This window comes from Aquarana catesbeiana, linkage group LG08 (assembly GCF_042186555.1).
Source record: "Aquarana catesbeiana isolate 2022-GZ linkage group LG08, ASM4218655v1, whole genome shotgun sequence".
Lineage (NCBI taxonomy): Eukaryota > Metazoa > Chordata > Amphibia > Anura > Ranidae > Aquarana > Aquarana catesbeiana.
The window spans coordinates 263,676,321-263,698,338 of record NC_133331.1 but is presented as its reverse complement, the minus strand read 5'-3'; the positions used below and the strand labels follow the sequence as shown (position 1 = coordinate 263,698,338).

At 43.9% G+C, this 22,018-nt stretch overlaps 1 protein-coding gene across 5 annotated transcripts in view; it reads left to right on the top strand.

The window, feature by feature from the left end:
* The window catches only part of LOC141106397 (membrane-spanning 4-domains subfamily A member 4D-like), a 227,752-nt gene that overhangs the window by 77,244 nt on the left and 128,490 nt on the right, over positions 1-22,018 (top strand). For all 5 annotated transcript variants that reach the window (XM_073597155.1, XM_073597152.1, XM_073597156.1 and 2 more), the window contains exon 4: positions 4,050-4,106. In XM_073597155.1, coding sequence (XP_073453256.1) covers positions 4,050-4,106 — 57 coding nt within the window. The remainder of the gene's footprint in view (positions 1-4,049; positions 4,107-22,018) is intronic.

Genomic DNA, 22,018 nt, shown 5'->3' with positions numbered 1-22,018 from the left:
GTTTAAGGCTATGACGCATAAGCAGGCTGAGCGAGGGGGGCAAAGCTTGTAAGAAAGCCAAAGTAGGGTCGAAAGCCATGGGATTCATATTCAGTTGTAGTCTATAACAGAATGGTACCATGATAAAACAATTTATGGAAACCAGTAAACAAATGAAATGATCCCTTTTTTTAAAGTGTGCATCTATGAGGCTCCGAATTCTTGAAGGCGGTTCCCATTCATCTTTGCAAAATACCTCCAGGTCATGCTGCACATTTGAGATCTCCACAGAGTGACTCGGTGACATTAAGGTTATGAGACGGTTCTGGAGTGGCCATCACATTCACCTTTTTCTGCTGTAACCACTGGAGGGTCAACTTGGCCTTGTGCTTAGTAATTTCTGATAACATGCTGCATTCATCTTGCCATCAATTTTCACAACAATCCCCATGCCTTTAGAGCTCACACACCCCCAAAACATCAGTGAGCCACCACCATGCTTCACAGTTTGGATTGTATTCTTGTCGCTATAGGCCTTGTCGACCCCTTTCCACACATAATGATTATGGTTGTGACCATAAAGCTCTATTTTGGTCTCGTCCCTCCAGATTACAATGTGCCAGAAGCTGTGAGGTGTGTCAAGGTGTTGTCGGGCATATTGTACCCAGGCTTTTTGTGGCTTTGGTAGAGTAAAGGCTTTTTCCTGTCAACTCGACCATGCAGCTCATTTTTGTTCAAGTATCATCGTATTGTGCACCTTGAAACAATCACACTATCGTTTTCCAGAGTAGCTTGTATTTCTCCTGAGGTTACCTGTGGGATTTTCTTTGCAGCCACAATTACCAGAAGAATTGGTCGGGATACAATCTTTCTTGGTCTTCCTGATCTTAGCTTGGTATCAAGAGATCCCCAAGTTTTCCACTTCTTAATAAGTGATTGAACGGTACTGACTGGCATATTCAAAGCTTTGGATATCTTTTTATATATTTTTCCATCTTTATAAACTTCTATTACCTTGTTGCGCAGGTCTTTTGACAGTTCTTTTCCGCTCCCCATGGCGCAGTGCATCAATGTGAGCACTAATAAACTGATTGACTATTTATACACTATTTGCAATTTAAAAGATGTGAGAAATTCACCTTTTATATGCCATTTTAACCTGTGTGTGTCACCTTGTGTGTCTGTACCAAGGCCAAACATTCCAGGGTATGGAAACATTTGATCAGGGCCATTTGGGGGATTTCTGTTATAATTATGATTTAAAAAGGAGCCAAACTATGTATATAACAGCTTCATATGATCACCATCCTTAAATAAAATATTTTTTTGGCATGATCAGTCATACTGTCCATATCAATGCCAAAATGTCATGCTTTCTGCCAGGGTATGCAAACTTTTGAGCACAACTGTAGGTAGTACGATCATTGTCAACCTGTGTTGTTGCTGGCATCGGGTTTGTACATTCTCCCCATTCCCATGTAACAAAGGAGACTGGCATTTGGCAGGTGAGGTGCCTGGAATTATAACACAGTAGGAATAAGAGAGGCTTGCATGCTAACACGTATCTCTGGAGACTGAGGCAATGGAGGACTGACTGTATGGAAGACACACATCTACAAAGACCTGAATGTGCAAAGTATCAGGGTTACTTTAAGGTTGGGGTCTGCTTTACCAGTGTTAGTTAAATATGAAAAGTGTTTTGTTTTTTTTAAGCTTTGGATAGAGTGGAGAGGTATTAGAACACCTGTCAGACACAACATGTTATATAATGCTAAATAGTATACAAATGACCTTCATAGTCAACTATATTGCAAATATGCACATCTGACTTAGATATTAGGCTTGTAAACAGGAGATGGTGACTCTGGCTTAAAATTAGGCACTAGACATGACGGCTATGTACCATGATGGACTGTGAGGGGTTTTTTTGTTTTTTTTACAAGAACTTTATGGGAAATATAAAGTAACAGTAAATAAATCGCCATTACAATGATATAATAGAATTTTCTGGGGAGATAAGTCCCTAAGTAAAGGAAGATGAGGAAAACATACATCGTATATAAACATAAGAGCACTTTATCTAAGGTAGTAAACATGAATAATCACCAATCATCCTGGAATCATACAAACTAAAGGTGAGAATTAGGCTACAAAGTCAATAACCTTTTATTCTCCGCAATCACGGGACTATCCATCCATCACATGAGACTGATCCAAACAATATGTGTGGCAATACACTGGCTGATCGCATACCATTGGAAATCCCCATCAGTACCTCTAGCCTAGTTGAAATGTACAAATAAACAATATTAACCTCATTTAAAAAATATTTCACGCCCTACACAAATCATTTATATGATAAGAAATGAGATCCTTGGTTCACTCACTCTAAACACTTCTTAAACCCAGAATAATAATACTTTTTATCACAGATCAATGAAAAACTTAAGTTGTTTACTGAATTCAAGGATACTACTGTTAGCATATTAGTTAACCATAGCAATGTACATCTATCACATATTGTATAGACTAACAACATTTTCCTTACCTGTAAACCATGTGTAATGCATTTTTCTTGTCATATGAAACCACTTTTTGTACCATTCTTTTTTGTACTAAAAAAAAATTGTTTGTAAACAAAAAAACAAAGTTAATAACCAGTTAAAAAAAAAAGAGACGTTACCTAATAAGTGGGTGCAACTGACATATCTATAACCATTTAAACATGCCCAGAGATGAAGAAAAAACATATGTTATAGAAACGTATATACATAGGACAGTACATGTAAAACCACAGGTACTAGCAAAAATTGTTGAAATAGTAATCCAAACAGGTTGGCTTATGCCTATTCACTAATAGGTCCTAGGCGGTCCAGTTAGGGGAATGTAGGGTCAGGGAAGTAGAATAGTAGGGAGGGTTGAATACAAGGAGTAAGGGGAAGGGGGACAAACAAGAAGAAGAGGGGGGGAGGTCAAGGTAAGAAGGAGAGGTGGGAGGGGGTAAAGGGAGGAAACTATTCCTCCACCTCCTCTGGACTGTGGGATCATGGTGGGTGCGTCATCAGACATTTGTATTCCGCAGACCACCAAATGGTTCCAGCAGGCCCAAGTGTTCATATATTTCGAAGGTGTCTCTCGTGCTTCATGGATAAGTTACTCCAACTCTGGCTCTGTCGAGTGTGCAGAGTTGCAATCTGTAATTTTTGGAAGAGTTGCTGATCGTTAACACAATGGTATAGAGCTTCTTTTTTTGCCACCCAGTATTATTCTGTGCATCACAGAATGTATGCATATACCTAGGGGTGATGTATATCTTATTATGCATGCCAGTACTAGTTATACATACCTGGAGACAACTCACTGCACCTTCCTGGGTACTTGGCACTTACATTTATCAGGGGGTCCCAGAATGTGGTCTACAAAATTAAATCTGTCCTGACAAAGGAGCTGCACTTTAAAATGCCTAGCAAACTCCCACACCACTCTGCTACCTGGGAGGACCTCTATTTGGACTCCTGCACAGCATGTACACCGAGAACCAGCAGCTTCAGTGATACCCCTTCCAGCACTCTCACTTTCATCAACCAGCCTTTTGACAGCTCCCCCCACCGGCTTATCTGGCTCTGCCGCAGGCCATGGTAAACGGATGCTCTGTGCACAGATCTTGTAACCTTCATTCTGGGACCCCTGTTATGTGTAAGTGCCAAATAATATCAGTTTTGATATCTACATTTAAATTGACTGGTGTTCTATCTTCCGTTAGGTGCATTAATGTCAGAAGCATTTGTGCAAGCTGAACAAAATGTCACCATATTTTTTCTAAGAGATAAATTCCTGTATCATCAGCTCTATCTAGTGGCCAAATGCAGCATCGTTTACTGTTTGAGGTATTTCAGAAAACTATTCTGCATTTTGGCCACTAGATGGAGCTGACAGTACAAAAATGTCTCTATTTAAATACATACAATTAAATTTTGTTCAGTTTGCACAAATGCTTCTGACATTTGTGTGTAGAATGTTTTAGAATGTGCAAATGTGTTCTTTTTTTTATAATTCTTTTTATTTTACAGTACATCATTGCCGCATCTCTGACACTTGCTGCTCAGAAAAAACCCAATGTCTGCTTGGTGAGTTTTTTTTCTTTTCATTTTCTAAGCAGTCAGAAAGTAACATTGCTATAAGGCGAGTATAAACTTTCTTCAAACGTTGAAAAAAATCTATTTATAGCTGGTAGTGTTGGGCTGAACACCCCCTGGTTCAGTTCGCACCAGAACTCCCGAAAATGGAAAAAGTTTCAACCCAAACGACGAATCATATTAAAGTCTATGGGACCCGAACTTGAAAAATCAAAAGTCTCCATTTTGAAGGCTTATATGCAAGTTATTGATACCCATAAAAAGAGTGTGGGAGCTGGGTTACTGCCCTGGGGATCAATGTAAAAATGTTTTTTATCATTTTTAAATGAGCAGTAATTTTAATTATGCTTAAAGTGAAACAATAAAAATGAAAAATTCCTTTAAAAATAGTGCTGGGGGGATCCCCTTAGTCTGCCGGTAAAGGGACACATCTGTACCATGTATAGAACCTACTGTAGCATAACTGACATAGATAAAGAAAAAAAATAACTTTTAAATTGATTTTCCCGGCTGCAAGCTTTCTTGAAAAAAAAAACATTGCCGATAATACACAAAGTGAAAAAAAACGGCCCTTTGGGTCGGGTATAGATTTTAAGGCAAATCCTACACCAAAAAAAAAAAAAAAAAAAAAAATGGCGTGGGCTTTCCCCCTAAAATTTATACCACACCCTTAGGTCTCATATGAAGTTTGAGGGGAACCCCCACACCATTTTTTTTTAAATGACGTGGGCCCCCCCCCCCCTAAAATCCATACCAGTCCCTTATCTGAGCATGCAGCACCCCCCCACCCTCCTGAACCATAGCAGGTCACATGTGCTCAATATAGAAGGGGTTGCTTTGGGGTGGGGGGCCCTGTTCGATCGAGTCTCCTCTGTGTAAACACGGAAGCAACATCAGGATGCCACTTCTGGTTTAGTCGGCTGCCAATGGCGGAGATTTAAAAAAAAATGACAGTATTCAGAATAGCCGTTTTTGGCGATCTAAATACTTTGAAGTGCTAGGGATGGATCGGGGGTCTTCCCCCGATCCCTCCATAAAGAGTACCTGTCACCATCTATTACTGTCACAAGGGATGTTTACATTCCATGTGACAGCAATAAAAGTGATCAACATTTTTTGAGTTTGCGCAGCAAAAAAAAAAAGCACACGTAAGTCACGCCCATATATGTACACAGTGTTCAAATCACACATGTGAGGTATCGCCGTGATCGTCAGAGTGAGAGCAATAATTCTAGCACTAGACCTCCTCTGTAACTCTAATCTGGTAACCACAAAAATTTTTTAAAGTGTCACCTATGGACAGTGGCGTCTCCAGCTTTCATATTTAAGGGGGGCACATGGGGGGGGACAGGGACAAAAGCAGGGGGGCAACTATAAAATGCAAATATATATATATATATATATATATATATATATATATAAATGAATGAATGAGTGACTTGTATAGCGCTACCTATGCGAACTGAATTGCCTCAGGGCGCTTTTTAACCTACCAGCATGTCTTTGGAGTGTGGGAGGAAACCGGAGTACCCGGAGGAAACCCACGCAGGCACAGGGAGAACATGCAAACTCCAGGCAGGTAGTGCCTTAGTCGGGATTTGAACCAGCGACCCTATTGCTGCTAGGTGAGAGTGCTACCCACTACACCACTGTGCCCTTTACTACGATCCCACAACGGGCCCTTTTACATGTTCTGCAGTGAGCTCCCTTCCTACTGTATTGGGGCCCCCCAGGGTGGCAGAGAACAAGAGATATATGTCACCAGCATACCAAGAAAATATAAGGGTCCAAAGCAGTGGGAGAACTATCAGGGTTGCAAAGGTTGTCTTGCCACCGGGCCCTGGTGTTCTGCCACTGTGGGGTTCCCCACACTCCTCTTGCTGTCCTGCCCCTGCTATTGACAGCACTGGTCTGGCATCTCTTGGAATTTACAGGCTGGTTCTCCTGTCCTAAGGACAGGAAAAATCAGTCTGTTTTTTCAGTAACAGAGTCCTGGTGGAGTCCTTCCTGCAACTCGCTCTTCTCCCTGCCAATGAGGATGCAGGGGAAGGAGCAGATCCGGTGGCCGTGGTTGTGTGAGCGCTTGCATTATGCAGTGTCAGCAAGCAGAGGGAGGGGGGAGGAATCACTCGCAATAGAGACTGTGTTACTCCAGCAGTAAGATGTGGCACATCCGCTATGAATGCAAACAAAAAGACATTGCCTTTTTGTAAAAAAAAAAAATTTATTGGGGGGACACATGGTGGGGCACAGCATAATGTTGTGGGGGGTCAGGGCCCCCTCTGCCCCCCCCCCCCCCCCCCTAGAGACACCATTGCCTATGGAGATATTTAGGTAGCGTAGTTTGTCTCCATTCCTCAAGTGTGCGCAATGTCAAAGCATGACATGTTCGGTATCTTTTTACTCGCTGTAATATAATCTTTCACACTATACCAAAAAACTGGTCTAACCTTACTGTTTTCATTTTTTTTAATAGCTGAAAGTGTCTTTTTTCCTAAAAAATTGCATTTGAAATGACAAAAATATTGCAACAATCGCCATTTTTTTCTCTAGGGTCTCTGCTAAAAAAAATATATATAATGTTTGGAGGTTCTAAGTCATTTTCTAGCAAAAAATATGGATTTTAACTTGTAAGCAACAAATGTCGGAAATAGGCTTAGGCATGAAAGGGATAAGCATCAAATAGACCGTCAAAGTCAAATGTCAAAAATGTCATACAATTGAAAAGAAAAAGAAAGGTAGATTGTTGACTGCCTGTCTGATTAAAAACAAAGTAATTAACAAATCAGTAAAGCAAAAGTACATTTCAATGGGTCTGGGGAACAACCCTGTGAGTACCACATAAGAACTGATAAAAGGGAAAGGGTCATGAAAAAGGAGTACGAGAATAAAAGAAGTAAAGAAAAGGGAAGAAATACAGCGGGAGTAAGTGGTAAATTTGATAGAGGTAGTGCAGCTACAAACGAATGAAGGGTGATGAAAGGGTAAATGAAGTATTATTACCATGGCAATAGTAAAGTGTCATCAAAGTTTGAAGGTAAACAATGTTTAACCACTTGCCGACCGGGCCATAGCCGAAAGACGGCTGCAGCGCGGTCGGCTAGTTCTGGGTGGACGTCCGTGGGACGTCCTCCCAGAATACTGCTCTCGCGCGCCCCCTGGGGCGCGAACCCGAGAACTTCCGTGACCGCCGGGTCCAGAGGACCCGGCGCATCACGGATCACGGTAAACGACCGCTAATCGCGGCCGTTTACCATGTGATCGCTCCGTCAAATGACGGAGCGATCACATGTCAACAGACCGGCGTCATCTCATGACGCCGGTTCCTCCCTCCCCTCTCTGTACCGGTCGGTACAGTGCGAGGGGAGAGGGGGAGGGATCGGATGGCAGCACCGCTGTGGGCTGCATGTGTAGTGCCCACAGCGGTGCTCAGTGACATTTGCAGTCACATCCATCCATCCCTCAATGCTCAGCCATCCCTGCAATACTCTGCATAACACCCTGCAATACTCTGCACTATACCCTGCAATACTCTGCATAACACCCTGCAATACTCTGCATAACACCCTGCAATACTCTGCATTATACCCGGCACTACTCTGCAATATACCCGGACACTACTCTGCAATATACCCGGGCACTACTCTGCAATATACCCGGGCACTACTCTGCAATATACCCGGCACTACTCTGCAATATACCCGGGCACTACTCTGCAATATACCCGGGCACTACTCTGCAATATACCCGGGCACTACTCTGCAATATACCCGGGCACTACTCTGCAATATACCCGGCACTACTCTGCAATATACCCGGCAATACTCTGCAATATATCCCGCAATACTCTGCAATATACCCCGCAATACTCTGCAATATACCCCGCAATACTCTGCAATATACCCCGCAATACTCTGCAATATACCCCGCAATACTCTGCAATATACCCGGGCACTACTCTGCAATATACCCGGGCAATACTCTGCAATATACCCGGCACTACTCTGCAATATACCCCGCAATACTCTGCAATATACCCCGCAATACTCTGCAATATACCCCGCAATACTCTGCAATATACCCCGCAATACTCTGCAATATACCCCGCAATACTCTGCAATATACCCGGCACTACTCTGCAATATACCCCGCAATACTCTGCAATATACCCCGCAATACTCTGCAATATACCCCGCAATACTCTGCAATAGCCCGCAATACTCCGCAATTTTTAACCAGTTCCCGCCCACAGTCATATGACGTCCTTGACTTTGAGCGGGTATATCTGAATGATGGGTGCAGCTACAGGCATCATTCAGATATCAGCTTTTTCAGCCAGCGATTTCCTACACCATAGGAATGATCATAGCTGCTGTTCCACTGCTTGATCATTCTTATGGGAGGCGAGAGGGGATGCCCCCCCCCCTTCCCGCCACCCTCCGGTGCTTCTACCGACTCACCGCTACGATCGAAGCCAAGATCGTTTTTTTTTATTATTATTTCAGGCTTCCCAGCCTAGAGGTGAGCTGTGGGGTCTTATTGACCCCATATCTCACTGTAAAGAGGACCTGTCATGCCATATTCCTATTACAAGGATGTTTACATTCCTTGTAATAGAAATAAAAGTGATCAAAACATTTTTTGGGGGGGAAAAAGTGTCAAACTTAAATAAATAAAGTAAAATAAACAATAAAAAAAAATAAAAAAAATTTAAAGTGCCCATGTCCGTGTGCTCGCATGCAGAAGCGAACACATACGTAAGTCCTGCCCACATATGAAAACGGTGTTCAAACCACACATGTGAGGTATCGCTGCGATCGGTAGAGCGAGAGCAATAATTTTGGCCCTAGACCACCTCTGTAACTCAAAACATGTAACCAGGAAAAAATTTTAAAGCGTCACCTATGGAGATTTTTAAGTAGCGAAGTTTGGCACCATTCCACCAGAGTGTGCAATTTTGAAGGGTGACATGTTGGGTATCTATTTACTCGGCGTAACTTCATCTTTCACATTATGCAAAAACATTGGGCTAACTTTACTGTTTTTTTTTTTTTAAAGCACAAAACTGTTTCTTTCCCCAAAAAAACGCGTTCGAAAAATTGCTGCACAAATACCGTGCAAGATAAAAAGTTGCAACAACCGCCATTGTATTCTCTAGGGTCTTTGCTAAAAAAAATATATATATAATGTTTTGGGGTTCTATGTAATTTTCTAGCAAATAAATGATGATTTTTACATGTAGGAGAGAAATGTCAGAATTGGCCTGGGCGCTCCAGAACGCCTGGAGGTGCTCCCCAGCATGTTGGGCCTCTGTATGTGGCCATGCTGTGTAAAAGTCTCACACATGTGGTATCGCCATACTCGGGAGTAATAGCAGAATGTGTTTTGGGGTGTAATTTGTGGTATGCATATGCTGTGTGTGAGAAATAACCTTCTAATATGACAATTTTGTGAAAAAAAAAAAAAGAAAAAAAAAAATCTTGATTTTGCAAAGAATTGTGGGAAAAGATGACAATTTCAAAAAAACTCACCATGCATCTTTCTAAATACCTTGGAATGTCTTCTTTCCAAAAAGGGGTCATTTGAGGGGTATTTGTACTTTTCTGGCATGTTAAGGTCTCAAGAAATTAGATAGGCCGTCAGTAATTTAGGTGTGATCAATTTTCAGATATTGGCACCGTAGCTTTTGGACTCTCTAACATTCACAAAGACCAAATAATATACACCAAGTTGTACTTATTTTTACCAAAGATATGTAGCGGTATAAATTTTGGCCAAAATTTACGAAGAAAAATTACTAATTTGCTAAATTTTATAACAGAAACAAAGAAAAATTCATTTTTTTACCAAATTTTCAGTCTTTTTTCTTTTATAGCGCAAAAAATAAAAAACCCAACGGTGATTAAATACCACCAAAAGAAAGCTCTATTTGTGTGAAAAAAAGGATAAAAATTTCATATGGGTAAAGTGTTGTATGACTGAGTAATTGTCATTCAAAGTGTGAGAGCACCGAAAGCTGAAAATTGGTCTGGTTAGGAAGGGGGTTTAAGTGCCCAGTGGTCAAGTGGTTAACCCAAGGTAACCAAAGTTTTTCAAATTTGCAGATCCGATTATTGGTTCTGTGAATGGTGTTGGCTACAATCAGATTTTTCCATGCTTTAGCTATGGTTTGTTTGGCTGCTGTTAAGAGCTGTAAAAGAAGGCAAAATTGATTCTGTGTAATTCCGTCTGGTTTTAGATTCAAAAGAGCTAAAGCAGGATTAGGTTGTATGGAAGTTTCGAACACTTTAGAAGCTAAATCAAAAACTGCCTTCCAAAATGTTTGGGCTATTGGACAATCCCACCATATATAGAGTTGGGTGCCAGGATCTGAACAAAACAAGCCACAGGGTAATGAGGAGCATATTTCGCTACCCTAGCAGGAACTAAATACCAACAAGAAAGCACCTTATCATGTGTTTCCACAGAAACAACATTAGAGGAAACAGATTTAGTGGCTAACCATATACTGGACAATTAAATATCAAATGAGTGGTTTAGATCTTGTTCCCATTTAGAAATATAGGGAGGGGGCTAGTATCAAAACTAGCTAGAATTTGTTTATAAAGAGTTGAAACAGAGCCCTCTGATATGTAGAACATAATTACATACATTATCTCACAAAAGTGAGTACACCCCTCACATTTTTGTAAATATTTTATTATACCTTTTCATGTGACAACACTGAATAAATGACACTTTGCTACAATGTAAAGTAGTGAGTGTACAGCTTGTATAACAGTGTAAATTTGCTGTCCCCTCAAAATAACTCAACACACAGCCATTGATGTCTAAACCCCTGGAAACAAAAGTGAGTACACCCCTAAGTGAAAATTTCCAAATTGGACCCAATTAGCTATTTTCCTTCCCCGGTGTCCTGTGACTCGTTAGTGTTACAATGTTTCAGGTGTGAATGGGGAGTAGGTGTGTTAAATTTGGTGTTATCGCTCTCACTCTCTCATGCTGGTCACTGGAAGTTCAACATGGCACCTCATGGCAAAGAACTCTCTGAGAATCTGAAAAAAAGAATTGTTGCTTCACATGTAGATGGCTTAGGCTATAAGAAGATTGCCAAGACCCTGAAACTGAGTTGCAGCACAGTAGCCAAGACTAGGGATGAGCTTCGTGTTCGAGTCGAACCCATGTTCGACTCGAACATCGGTTGTTCGATCGTTCGCCGAATTGCGAATGATATGGGCCATTCGCGCCAAATTCATGTGGCGCGTCACGGCCCATAATTCACTGCGGCATCGCAGTGCATTGCTGGCTGATTGGCCAAGCATGCATTATGACCCGCATGCTTTGCCAATCACAGCGCCGTCGGTAGAGAGAGCTGTAATTGGCCAAAGCCAGGGTGTCTTTGGCCAATTATGGCTCGGGGAGATTAGAACACGCCCCACACTATATAAGGCCGCCTGCACGGCGGCCCTGTGTAGTGTGTTCCGGCGTGCTGAAAGATAGAGAGAGAGACAGTGTCATTTCATTTGAGTTAGCTAGATTAGGCAGGACAGTCAGTGAGTTAGCTGCACTTACAGTGTATTGTGTATATATATGCATCCCAGGTGTTGCATATATATATATATATATACATACATACATACATACACACTGTATTCAGTTTAGCTAGATCCGTTCCTGTTATCTTCCTACTGACAGGCAGGCTTGTCTTGTTACAGTATTTACAGCTACCTGAAGAAAATTGCTGGTGTTCTTTTGATCCTATTAGTACCACAGTCAGGCAGCTAGACTATTTACAGTTAGTGTAGTGTGTCCTACTCACAGTGTTCAGCTAAAACTACAAGTTAGTGTAGTGAGACCTCTGCACAGTGTTCAGCTAAAGCTACAGGTTAGTGTAGTGCGTCCTGCTCACAGTGTTCAGCTAAAGCTACAAGTTAGTGTAGTGAGACCTCTGCACAGTGTTCAGCTAAAACTACAAGTTAGTATAGTGAGACCTCTGCACAGTGTTCATCTAAAGCTACAAATTAGTGTAGTGCGTCCTGCTCACAGTGTTCAGCTAAAACTACAAGTTAGTGTAGTAAGACCTCTGCACAGTCTTCATCTAAAGCTAGAAGTTAGTGTCGTGCGTCCTGCTCACAGTGTTCAGCTAAAACTACAAGTTAGTGTAGTGAGACCTCTGCACAGTGTTCAGTTAAAGCTACAAGTAATGCCCCGTACACACGGTCGGATTTTCCAACGGAAAGGTTGGTGTAGAAGGTTGGTGGTGTTTTCCTGATCCTATCACTACCGCAGGCAACTAAATAAGCTACAAGTTAGTTTTTTGCGAGCTCTGCACAGTGTTCAGCTAAACCTACCTGTTGAAGGTTGGTGGTGTTGTCATACTACAGGCAGGCAGTTGATTTTGCTAGCTGCAGTATCAGTACATATATATATATATATATATATATATATATATATATATATATATTTATATATCCCAGCTTAGTGCAGCTACAGGCCATTAGTATGTCTGGAAGGCCAACAAGGAGAGACAGACAGTCACAAGCCAATAAGAGAGGGCAAGCAGGCTCTGTGTTTAGTGCTGGTCCTGGAGATGGTGCATCCTCATCAGCACGTGGCTGTGGGACACGCTTGGCCTTTTTTTCGGCAGCTGGCCGTGTTGAGCCGCAACATGCGTTAGACTTGGTCGAGTGGATGACCAAGCCATCCTCATCCTCCTCATCCTCTCTCACCCATGCTCAGGGTACTTTGTCTGGCAAAGCAGCGGCCTCTTCCCTCGGCTCAATGTCATCAGTGACTCCTTCCCTAGCCCCACCATGTCCTCTTGAGGAGTCCCTCGAACTGTTTGACCACAGTGTTGGGTACATGCTCCAGGAGGATGCCCAGCGTTTGGAAGGCTCTGATGATGATACTGAGCTCGATGAAGGCAGTAACATGAGCACGGACAGAGGGGGTGCCCAAGAAGGACAGCAATCTGGCAGTCATGCTCCCCCTGCTGCAGCATACTGCTAGGTTTGCTCCAGTGATGAGGAGGGAGGGGATGATGAGGTCACTGACTCAACGTGGGTGCCTGATAGGAGAGAGGAGGACAAGGAGGAGGCGGCACATCACCAACGAGGCAGGATGCCCTCCAGGGGCCAGCCTAAGGGCAGCACACTGACTGCATCACACCCCAAAGCTCCACATGTGCAGGGCGCTGCAGTCTCTGCACGTTATTTAAAAAAGTTCTTTGGTGTGGGCCTTTTTTGAGACGAGTGCATCAGATTGCACCACTGCTATTTGCAACATATGTCTCAAGCCTATCTCGCGTGGCCAAAACATCTCCTGCTTGGGTACCACATGCTTGACCAGACATATGTTGACCTGCCATGCAGTTCGTTGGCAAGCGTATCTAAAAGACCCACACCAAAGAACAAAGAGGACCTCTCTTTGCTCCTCATCAGCTGAGATCTCCAACCCCACTACACCTTCAGTCCTCTCTGAGACCTGCACTGAGAGGAATGAAGGTATAGAATTATGTGTGTCACAGCCAAGTACTTGTGGGCAATCTGCTTTCGGTGCACCGACGTCAGATTGTACCAGGCAAATTTCCCTGACCCAGCTGCTGCACCGCCGAAAGAAGTTCGCTCCCAGCCATCCACATGCCCAGTGGTTGAATGCTAGCTTGATATAATTGCTAGCACTTCAACTGCTGCCTTTTCAGTTGGTAGACTCTGCCCCCTTCCGTGAGTTTGTGGAATGTGCGGTTCCTCATGGGCAGGTACCCAAACGCCACTTTTTCTCACGGAAGGCGATTACGGCTCTCTACCGGCATGTGGAAGGCAATGTCCATGCCTCACTGGACAGGGCGGTCAGCGGTAAGGTGCATATTATCGCTGACTCATGGTCCAGCAGGCGAGGACAGGGATGTTACCCAAGTTTCACTGCGCATTTTGTGACTGGGAAGGATGCAGGACAAGGTGCAGTAGTGTTGGAGGCTGTTCCGGCACCACGCCTCCAAAATGCCACTACTAATGATTGTGACACACCTCTCTCCTACACCCCCTCCTCTTCTTCTTCCTCCATGGCCTCTTCCTGTGCTTTGTCCTCGGAACCAGCGGTGCTCCGTAGGCGTTCAAGGGGCTACGCATGTACGCAGGCCAAAAGATGCCATTCGGTGCTTGAGCTGGTGTGCTTGGGGGACAGGAACCACACTGGGGCAGAGGTTCTGTCAGCTCTGCAGGGGGAGGTTCAGAGGTGGTTGATGCCCGCCAACTTAAGGCAGGAATGGTGGTTTGCGACTATGGCACCAACCTCTTCTCTGCCCTCCGACAGGGACAAATGACCCATGTGCCCTGTTTGGCTCACGTCCCTAACTTGGTGGAGCAGTGGTTCTTGGGGAGGTACCAGGGCTTACAGGATGTCCTGAGGCAGGCCAGGAAAGTCTGTGTGCATTTCTGCTGGTCATATAATGCCAGTGCTCGGCTGGCGGACCTCCAAAAGGAGTTTAACCTGCCCAAGAACCGCCTAATCTGTGACATGCCCACCAGGTGGAACTCAACGTTGGCCATGCTGCAGCAGCTGCACACGCAGCAGAGGGCCATCAATGAGTACCTGTGTGACTATGGCACCAGGACAGGGTCAGGGGAGCTTGGTTTTTTTCCCCATGCCAGTGGGCCATGATCAGGGATGCATGCACTGTCCTGTCACCATTTGAGGAGGCCACGAGGATGGTGAGCAGTGACAGTGCATGCATCAGTGACACTGTCCCCCTTGTCCACCTGTTGGAGCACACGCTGTGTGGAATAATGGACAGGGCACTTGAGGCAGAACAGAGACAGGAAGAGGAGGACTTCCTTAGCTCTCAAGGCCCCCTTTATCCAGACAGTGTTCCTGCGTGCCCGCCGATCACACAGGAAGAGGAGGAGGAGGAGGAGGAGGAGGATTGTGTCAGTATGGAGGTGGAGCCCGGCACTCAGCATCAGCAGCAGTCTTTAAGGGATCAGTCCCGAGAAACACATGGACTTGTACGTGGCTGGGAGGAGGTGGCTGCGGACCATGTCATCCTTAGTGACCCAGAGGACTCCGGAACGAATGCCTCAGCAAACCTACGCTGCATGGCCTCCCTGATCCTGCAAAGCCTGCGTAAGGATCCTCGTATTCATGGTATCAAGGAAAAGGACCAATACTGGCTGGCAGCCCTCCTTGATCCACATTACAAAGGTAAGGTTGCGGACCATATCTTGCCGTCGCAGAGGGAGCAGAGGATGAGACATCTTCGGGAGGCCTTGCAGAAAGGTTTGTGCAACGCGTTCCCAGAGACTGTGAGGTTACAAACTCCTGTTTCTGGACAACGTGTTGCTGAGGCTTCGGTCAGTCAAAGAAGGAGCGGTGGAGAAGGTGGCCATCTGACCGATGCGTTCAGACAATTTTTTAATCCGCAGCCCCAAGGTATGATCGGTTCCAGCAACCATCGCCAGCGTCCGTTTTACATGGTGCAGGAATACCTAGGGGCAAGATCTGACTTGGACACCTTTCCCACCGAAAATCCTCTGGGTTACTGGGTCTTGAGGATGGATCACTGGCCAGAACTTGCACAGTATTCAGTTGAGCTACTGGCCTGTCCTGCATCCAGCGTTCTTTCAGAACGCACATTTAGTGCTGCTGGAGGCTTTGTAACCGATCACAGGGTGCGTCTGTCCACCGACTCGGTCGATCGACTGACCTTCAAAATTACAAACAGATTCTACTTAACAACAAACCTACAGTCCCTGTCTTGTTTGAACAGCAGTATACAGGCGGTGCAGAGTATATAGGGCCTGGTGGCCCCACACCTTTCCTTTTTTTAATTTGGGTGCGGGGTTCCCCTTAATATCCATACAAGACCCAAAGGGCCTGGTAATGGACTGGGGGGTACCCATGCCGTTTGTCTCACTAATTTTCATCCATATTGCCAGGACCCGACATTACATGAAACCCGCAAGCAGTTTTAAATGACTTTTTTTCCTTTAAAAATGACATTTGGTGCAGGGACTGTTCTAAACACGGGAAACACGCGCCACTTTACAGGCATACTATAGACACCCCCCAGGTACGATATTTAAAGGAATATTTCACTTTTTTTTTTTTACTTTAAGCATCATTAAAATCACTGCTCCCGAAAAGACGGCCGTTTTTAAAAGTTTTTTTTGCATTGATACATGTCCCCTGGGGCAGGACCCGGGTCCCCAAACCCTTTTTAGGACAATACAATGCAAATTAGCCTTTAAAATTAGCACTTTTGATTTCGAACGTTCGAGTCCCATAGACGTCAATGGGGTTCTAACGTTCGTGCAAATTTTTGGTCCGTTCCCAGGTTCTGGTGCGAACCGAACCGGGGGGTGTTCAGCCCATCCCTAGCCAAGACCATACAGCAGTTTAACAGGACAGGTTCCACTCAGAACAGGCCTCACCATGGTCGACCAAAGAAGTTGAGTGCACATACTCAGCGTTAGGGATGAACCGAACACCCCCCTGTTCGGTTCGCACCAGAACTTGAGAACAGGCAAAAAATTTAAATAAATAAAACCTGCGCTCAGTGCAAAAATAATTAATAGTGATAAAAAACGTGAATTGGGTCCTGCTGCTGAACACTATAACCCTGATATAAGGCAAGACTAGTTGTAGATAATAATCAGTGCAGCGCTGGACAAGAGCAAAGTGAATAATAGTAAAAATAGATATTACCAAAAATTAATAGCAACAATAGAGTGATAATGTGGGTACTATAAACAATCTATAATGTTGAAAAACCATCAATGTGTAAATATTCATCTATACAGTTCATTGTAATAGAGGAATGGTGAAAAAAAGGGGGGTGAAAAAAAAGGGGAGAAAAATAAGTCCAAACTAAGTGAAAAAAGTCCAAAAGATATATGGTGCAAAATCAATCCAGCGATGTGATCAACAGTGACATCCACCACCAGAGAGCAATAAAGGCTTACCAGAAAGCCTGCGACCGCCCTTATTCAGGGGGGTCAAAACAGGCTTGGTAGATCAACGTTGGTATCCTGTTGAAACCGCAATCGATGTCCTGTTGTTCGCTCTCCGCATTAACTTCCCATCAGCAGTAATTGATACCCAGGGAAGATGGAATGGTTCCAGGAAGGACCATATGGCCAGTGTCCAAACAAGGAAAAACCATAAAAAGAGAGAAGGAGGGGACTCCAGTAGTGCAGATAACCAGGGACGTTTTAATAAAAATTAAATAAAAAATAGAAATACATTGCACCAGTTCGTACATAAAGTGCATATGAATTACAAATAAAGTGCATAAAAATAACAGATGCACTGCAATACATCAAATATACGTGCACAAGATAAAGTGATGTATGCAGGGAGATGCCTATGGGCACCAGCAGTGAGACTGTCACGACCAGCGAGACAGAAAAACTTCACCGCCGTTTAAATTAAAATCGCGCATGCGCGAAGCGAGTTCACGTTGTGACCCTGGGTCACAATGTGAACTCGCTTTGCGCATGCGCGATTTTAATTTAAACGGCGGTGAAGTTTTTCTGTCTCGCTGGTCGTGACAGTCTCACTGCTGGTGCCCATAGGCATCTCCCTGCATACATCACTTTATCTTGTGCACGTATATTTGATGTATTGCAGTGCATCTGTTATTTTTATGCACTTTATTTGTAATTCATATGCACTTTATGTACGAACTGGTGCAATGTATTTCTATCTTTTATTTAATTTTTATTAAAACGTCCCTGGTTATCTGCACTACTGGAGTCCCCTCCTTCTCTCTTTTTATGGTTTTTCCTTGTTTGGACACTGGCCATATGGTCCTTCCTGGAACCATTCCATCTTCCCTGGGTATCAATTACTGCTGATGGGAAGTTAATGCGGAGAGCGAACAACAGGACATCGATTGCGGTTTCAACAGGATACCAACGTTGATCTACCAAGCCTGTTTTGACCCCCCTGAATAAGGGCGGTCGCAGGCTTTCTGGTAAGCCTTTATTGCTCTCTGGTGGTGGATGTCACTGTTGATCACATCGCTGGATTGATTTTGCACCATATATCTTTTGGACTTTTTTCACTTAGTTTGGACTTATTTTTTTCCCCTTTTTTTTCACCCCCCTTTTTTTCACCATTCCTCTATTACAATGAACTGTATAGATGAATATTTACACATTGATGGTTTTTCAACATTATAGATTGTTTATAGTACCCACATTATCACTCTATTGTTGCTATTAATTTTTGGTAATATCTATTTTTACTATTATTCACTTTGCTCTTGTCCAGCGCTGCACTGATTATTATCTACAACTAGGCAAAAAATTTGTTCGAACACGCAAACACCGTTATAGTCTATGGGACATGAACATGAATAATCAAAAGTGCTAATTTTAAAGGCTTATATGCAAGTTATTGTCATAAAAAGTGTTTGGGGACCCGGGTCCTGCCCAGGGGACATGGATCAATGCAAAAAAATGTTTTAAAAACGGACGTTTTTTCAGGAGCAGTGATTTTAAATAATGCTTAAAGTGAAACAATAAAAGTGTAATATTCCTTTAACCACTTCAATACAGGGCACTTAGACACCTGCCTGCCCAGACCAATTTTCAGCTTTCAGTGCTGTCGCAGTTTGAATGACAATTGCGCGGTCATGTTACACTGTACCCAAACTAAATTTTTAGCATTTTGTTCCCACAAATAGAGCTTTCTTTTGGTGGTATTTGATCACCTCTGCGGTTTTTATTTTTTGCTAAACAAATAAAAAAAGACTGAAAATTTTGAAAAAAATAAAAGTTTTGCTTTTGTTAAAAAGATTTGTAAATAAGTTTTCTCTTTCACTGATGGGCACTGATAAGGCGGCACTGACAGGCACTGATACGGCGGCACCACTGAGGTGGCACCAATGAGCGGGCACTGACGATGGGCACCGATATGCGGCACTTATGGGCACTGGTAGGCGGCACTGATGGGTGGCACTGATATGCAGCACTGATGGGCATTGATAGGCGGCACTGATGGGCACTCATGGGTGGCACTGATAGGCAACACTGATGGGCACTGAAAGGCGGCACTGATGGGCACTGATACGTGGCACTGATGGGCACTGATACGCGGCACTGATATGAGGCACTGATAGGCATCCTGGTGGCACTGGCAGTGGAAGGCATTGGAGTGGGCACTGATTGGCAGCTGCCTGGGCACAGATTGGTATTTCCCTGGGGGTCTAGGGGGCATACCTGGTGGTCCAGTGTAGTAGCCATCCTGGTGGTCCTGGGCGGCTTCCCTGGTGGTCCTGGGCGTGACCTGAGGGGGGGCTGTGCTGATAAACAATCAGCACAGACCCCCCTGTCAGGAGAGCAGCCGATCGGCTCTCCTCTACTGGCGTCTTTCAGAAGCGAGTGAGGAAAAGCCGATCACTGGCTCTTCCTATTTACATTGTGATCAGCCATGATTGGACACGGCTGATCACGTGGTAAAGAGTCTCCGTCAGAGACTCTTTACCTAGATCGGTGTTGCGGGGTGTCAGATTGACACCCCGCAACAACGATTGCTGTGATGCGCGCCTGCGGGGGCGCGCAGAGGCTCGGTGTCCTGATCATTTCATAGGACGTCCAGTCAGGAATATCAAACCACTTTGCCGCCGTCATTTTGTAATAGGGCGGGCGGCAAGTGGTTAAGTTCAGATGTTGGTACAAATGGGGTTGTACGGTGGGAAGCTATAAGAACCCCTTGTTGTTGAATAGCTGCTGAGGCTGTAAATACTTGTGGATAAGAGGTACAAAAAAATAGGGGGGTGGCTCGAGCCGTAAAATTAGTCTCTTGTAGACAAACAATATGGCTTTTGGCTGCAGCTAAACAGCGAAATGCCTTGGTACGTTTATGTGGTATATTAAGACCTTGGACATTTAAGGTCAAACATTTAGGGGGGCCATAATAATGATGTTATGAACTGAATAACAGATGATTTAACAATATATAATGGGACTGCGACTACCGCAGTAAAAAAGGTAGGAAAGAAGGAAGGAGGACTATCTCTCGTAGAGCAAATGTATTTAAAATTTGAAATATGGTATAGAGAGAGAAGGACAAAACACAAAGGTGTACACCAGAGGCCAAAGTGCTACCGTCTGATACCCACATAATATTAATGGTGATCTGAGGGTAGCTAACTGGGGGCACAAAGACTCCTCTAAAGGGAGCACTGCCAACAATAAAAAAAAAAATACATATAGAAAGTTGATAACTAAGTCCCTAAAAATGTGCTATAAAAGCCCAAGTGGGGGAGCATAAATATAAGTGTAAGGAGCAACCGCGTAAGATAAAGCATCAAATATAACAATAAAAAAAAAAATAGCACAAGGCTATGTAATAAAGTAAAGCTGGTCGCTGTGCCAGAACAAAGCCATCGAGAGCCCAAAACGACCATGCTTTGATTGCCCCTGGCGACTTCTATTACTTCCATTAGCCATTGGTGTTTGCAGAGAGTGGGGGCTAATCGACTTTGCATGCCATTTTGGTTGAGGGCGTTCTAAAAGCTGCATGTCTTGTAAGAAAGACTAAAGTTCTTCAGCAGAACGGCAGACATATTTAGACCCTTGGTGCGTGAAACAAATTGAAAATGGGAAACCCCATTGATATGCAATTTGATGTCGCTGTAGAACTTGGTGAAGAGGCTTTAAAGCCTGTCTTTTAGAAATAGTGAGCAGGGAGAGGTCAGCAAATAGCTGATAAGTATGTACCTGGAAGGTTAGTGTTTTGTGCACTCTAGCTGCAGCCAGGAGTGGTTCTTTGGTTTGAAAATAGTGAAATTTGGAGAATATATCGCGCGGCGGTCCATCAGCTTTACGTGGTGTGAGGGCTCTAGGAACCCTGTCCATTTCCATTCATTTGACTGGTATAGATGGCTGTAGTTCTTGAGATAGGGCCAGCATGGTAGCATGTAAATCAGTGACAGATTCAGGAATCCCACGAATACATATGTTAGAACGCCGGGCCCTATTTTCATAATCCTCTAAATGGCATTGGAGGACTAAATTTTCCTCTTTGAGATTTTCAATTTCAGTCATATAGGCTAGTGTGCTATTTTCCAGTTCATCAACCCTCATCTCAAGGTTAGCAGTGTGTTGGCCAAATTCTCTGATTTCCCTAGTCAGACTGTCTGTAATATGATCTGAAGTCTGTTTAAAGTGGTTGTAAACCCACATAAACAACATAGCATACTAGCTCATTTTGAATTACTTACCTTAGATTGAAGCCCCCGCAGCAGTCCTCGTACACCGCTCCAGCCGGCGACATCACTCCCGGAGTTACTTCCGGGCATCGCGGGCTTCGGCGCTGTGATTTGCCGGAGCCGCGATTACGTCACTCCCGCGCATGCGTGCGGGAGCCGCCGGTAACAGCACACTCACTGAAGCAATGGCACGTACATACCATTGCTTCAGTGCGCATGTGCCAATGATGTCAGCACATGCAGATACAGCGGATATCTCCTAAACCATGCAGGTTTAGGAGCTATCCGGGGTAGCTACCGGTAAACCTTATTATAGGCTTAACTGTAGCAAAAAGTGGTTGTAAATGGTTTACAATCACTTTAAGGGCTTTGTAAAGCATTTTCTCTAATTGCCTCAGTCCAGTAGAAGGGTCTGTAGGTAGAAGATGTCAATTATGGTGCTTATGTTCATGAATAAGAGTCAGATTCCTCCTGTGTTACAGCTATTACTTTAGAGTGCTGAGAGGGTTTCACAGAGCGTGAGGTAACAGGAGGAGAGCATTGAGCCGGTGCCATTTTGACGGAAGCCTGGGCCAGCGCATATTTAAAATTTTTGGAGACCATTGGAGTACAGTGAACTCATTGTCATGTTCAAGAAACCAGCATTATCCTGCTGGAAGCTATCAGAAGATGCGTACACTGTAGTCAT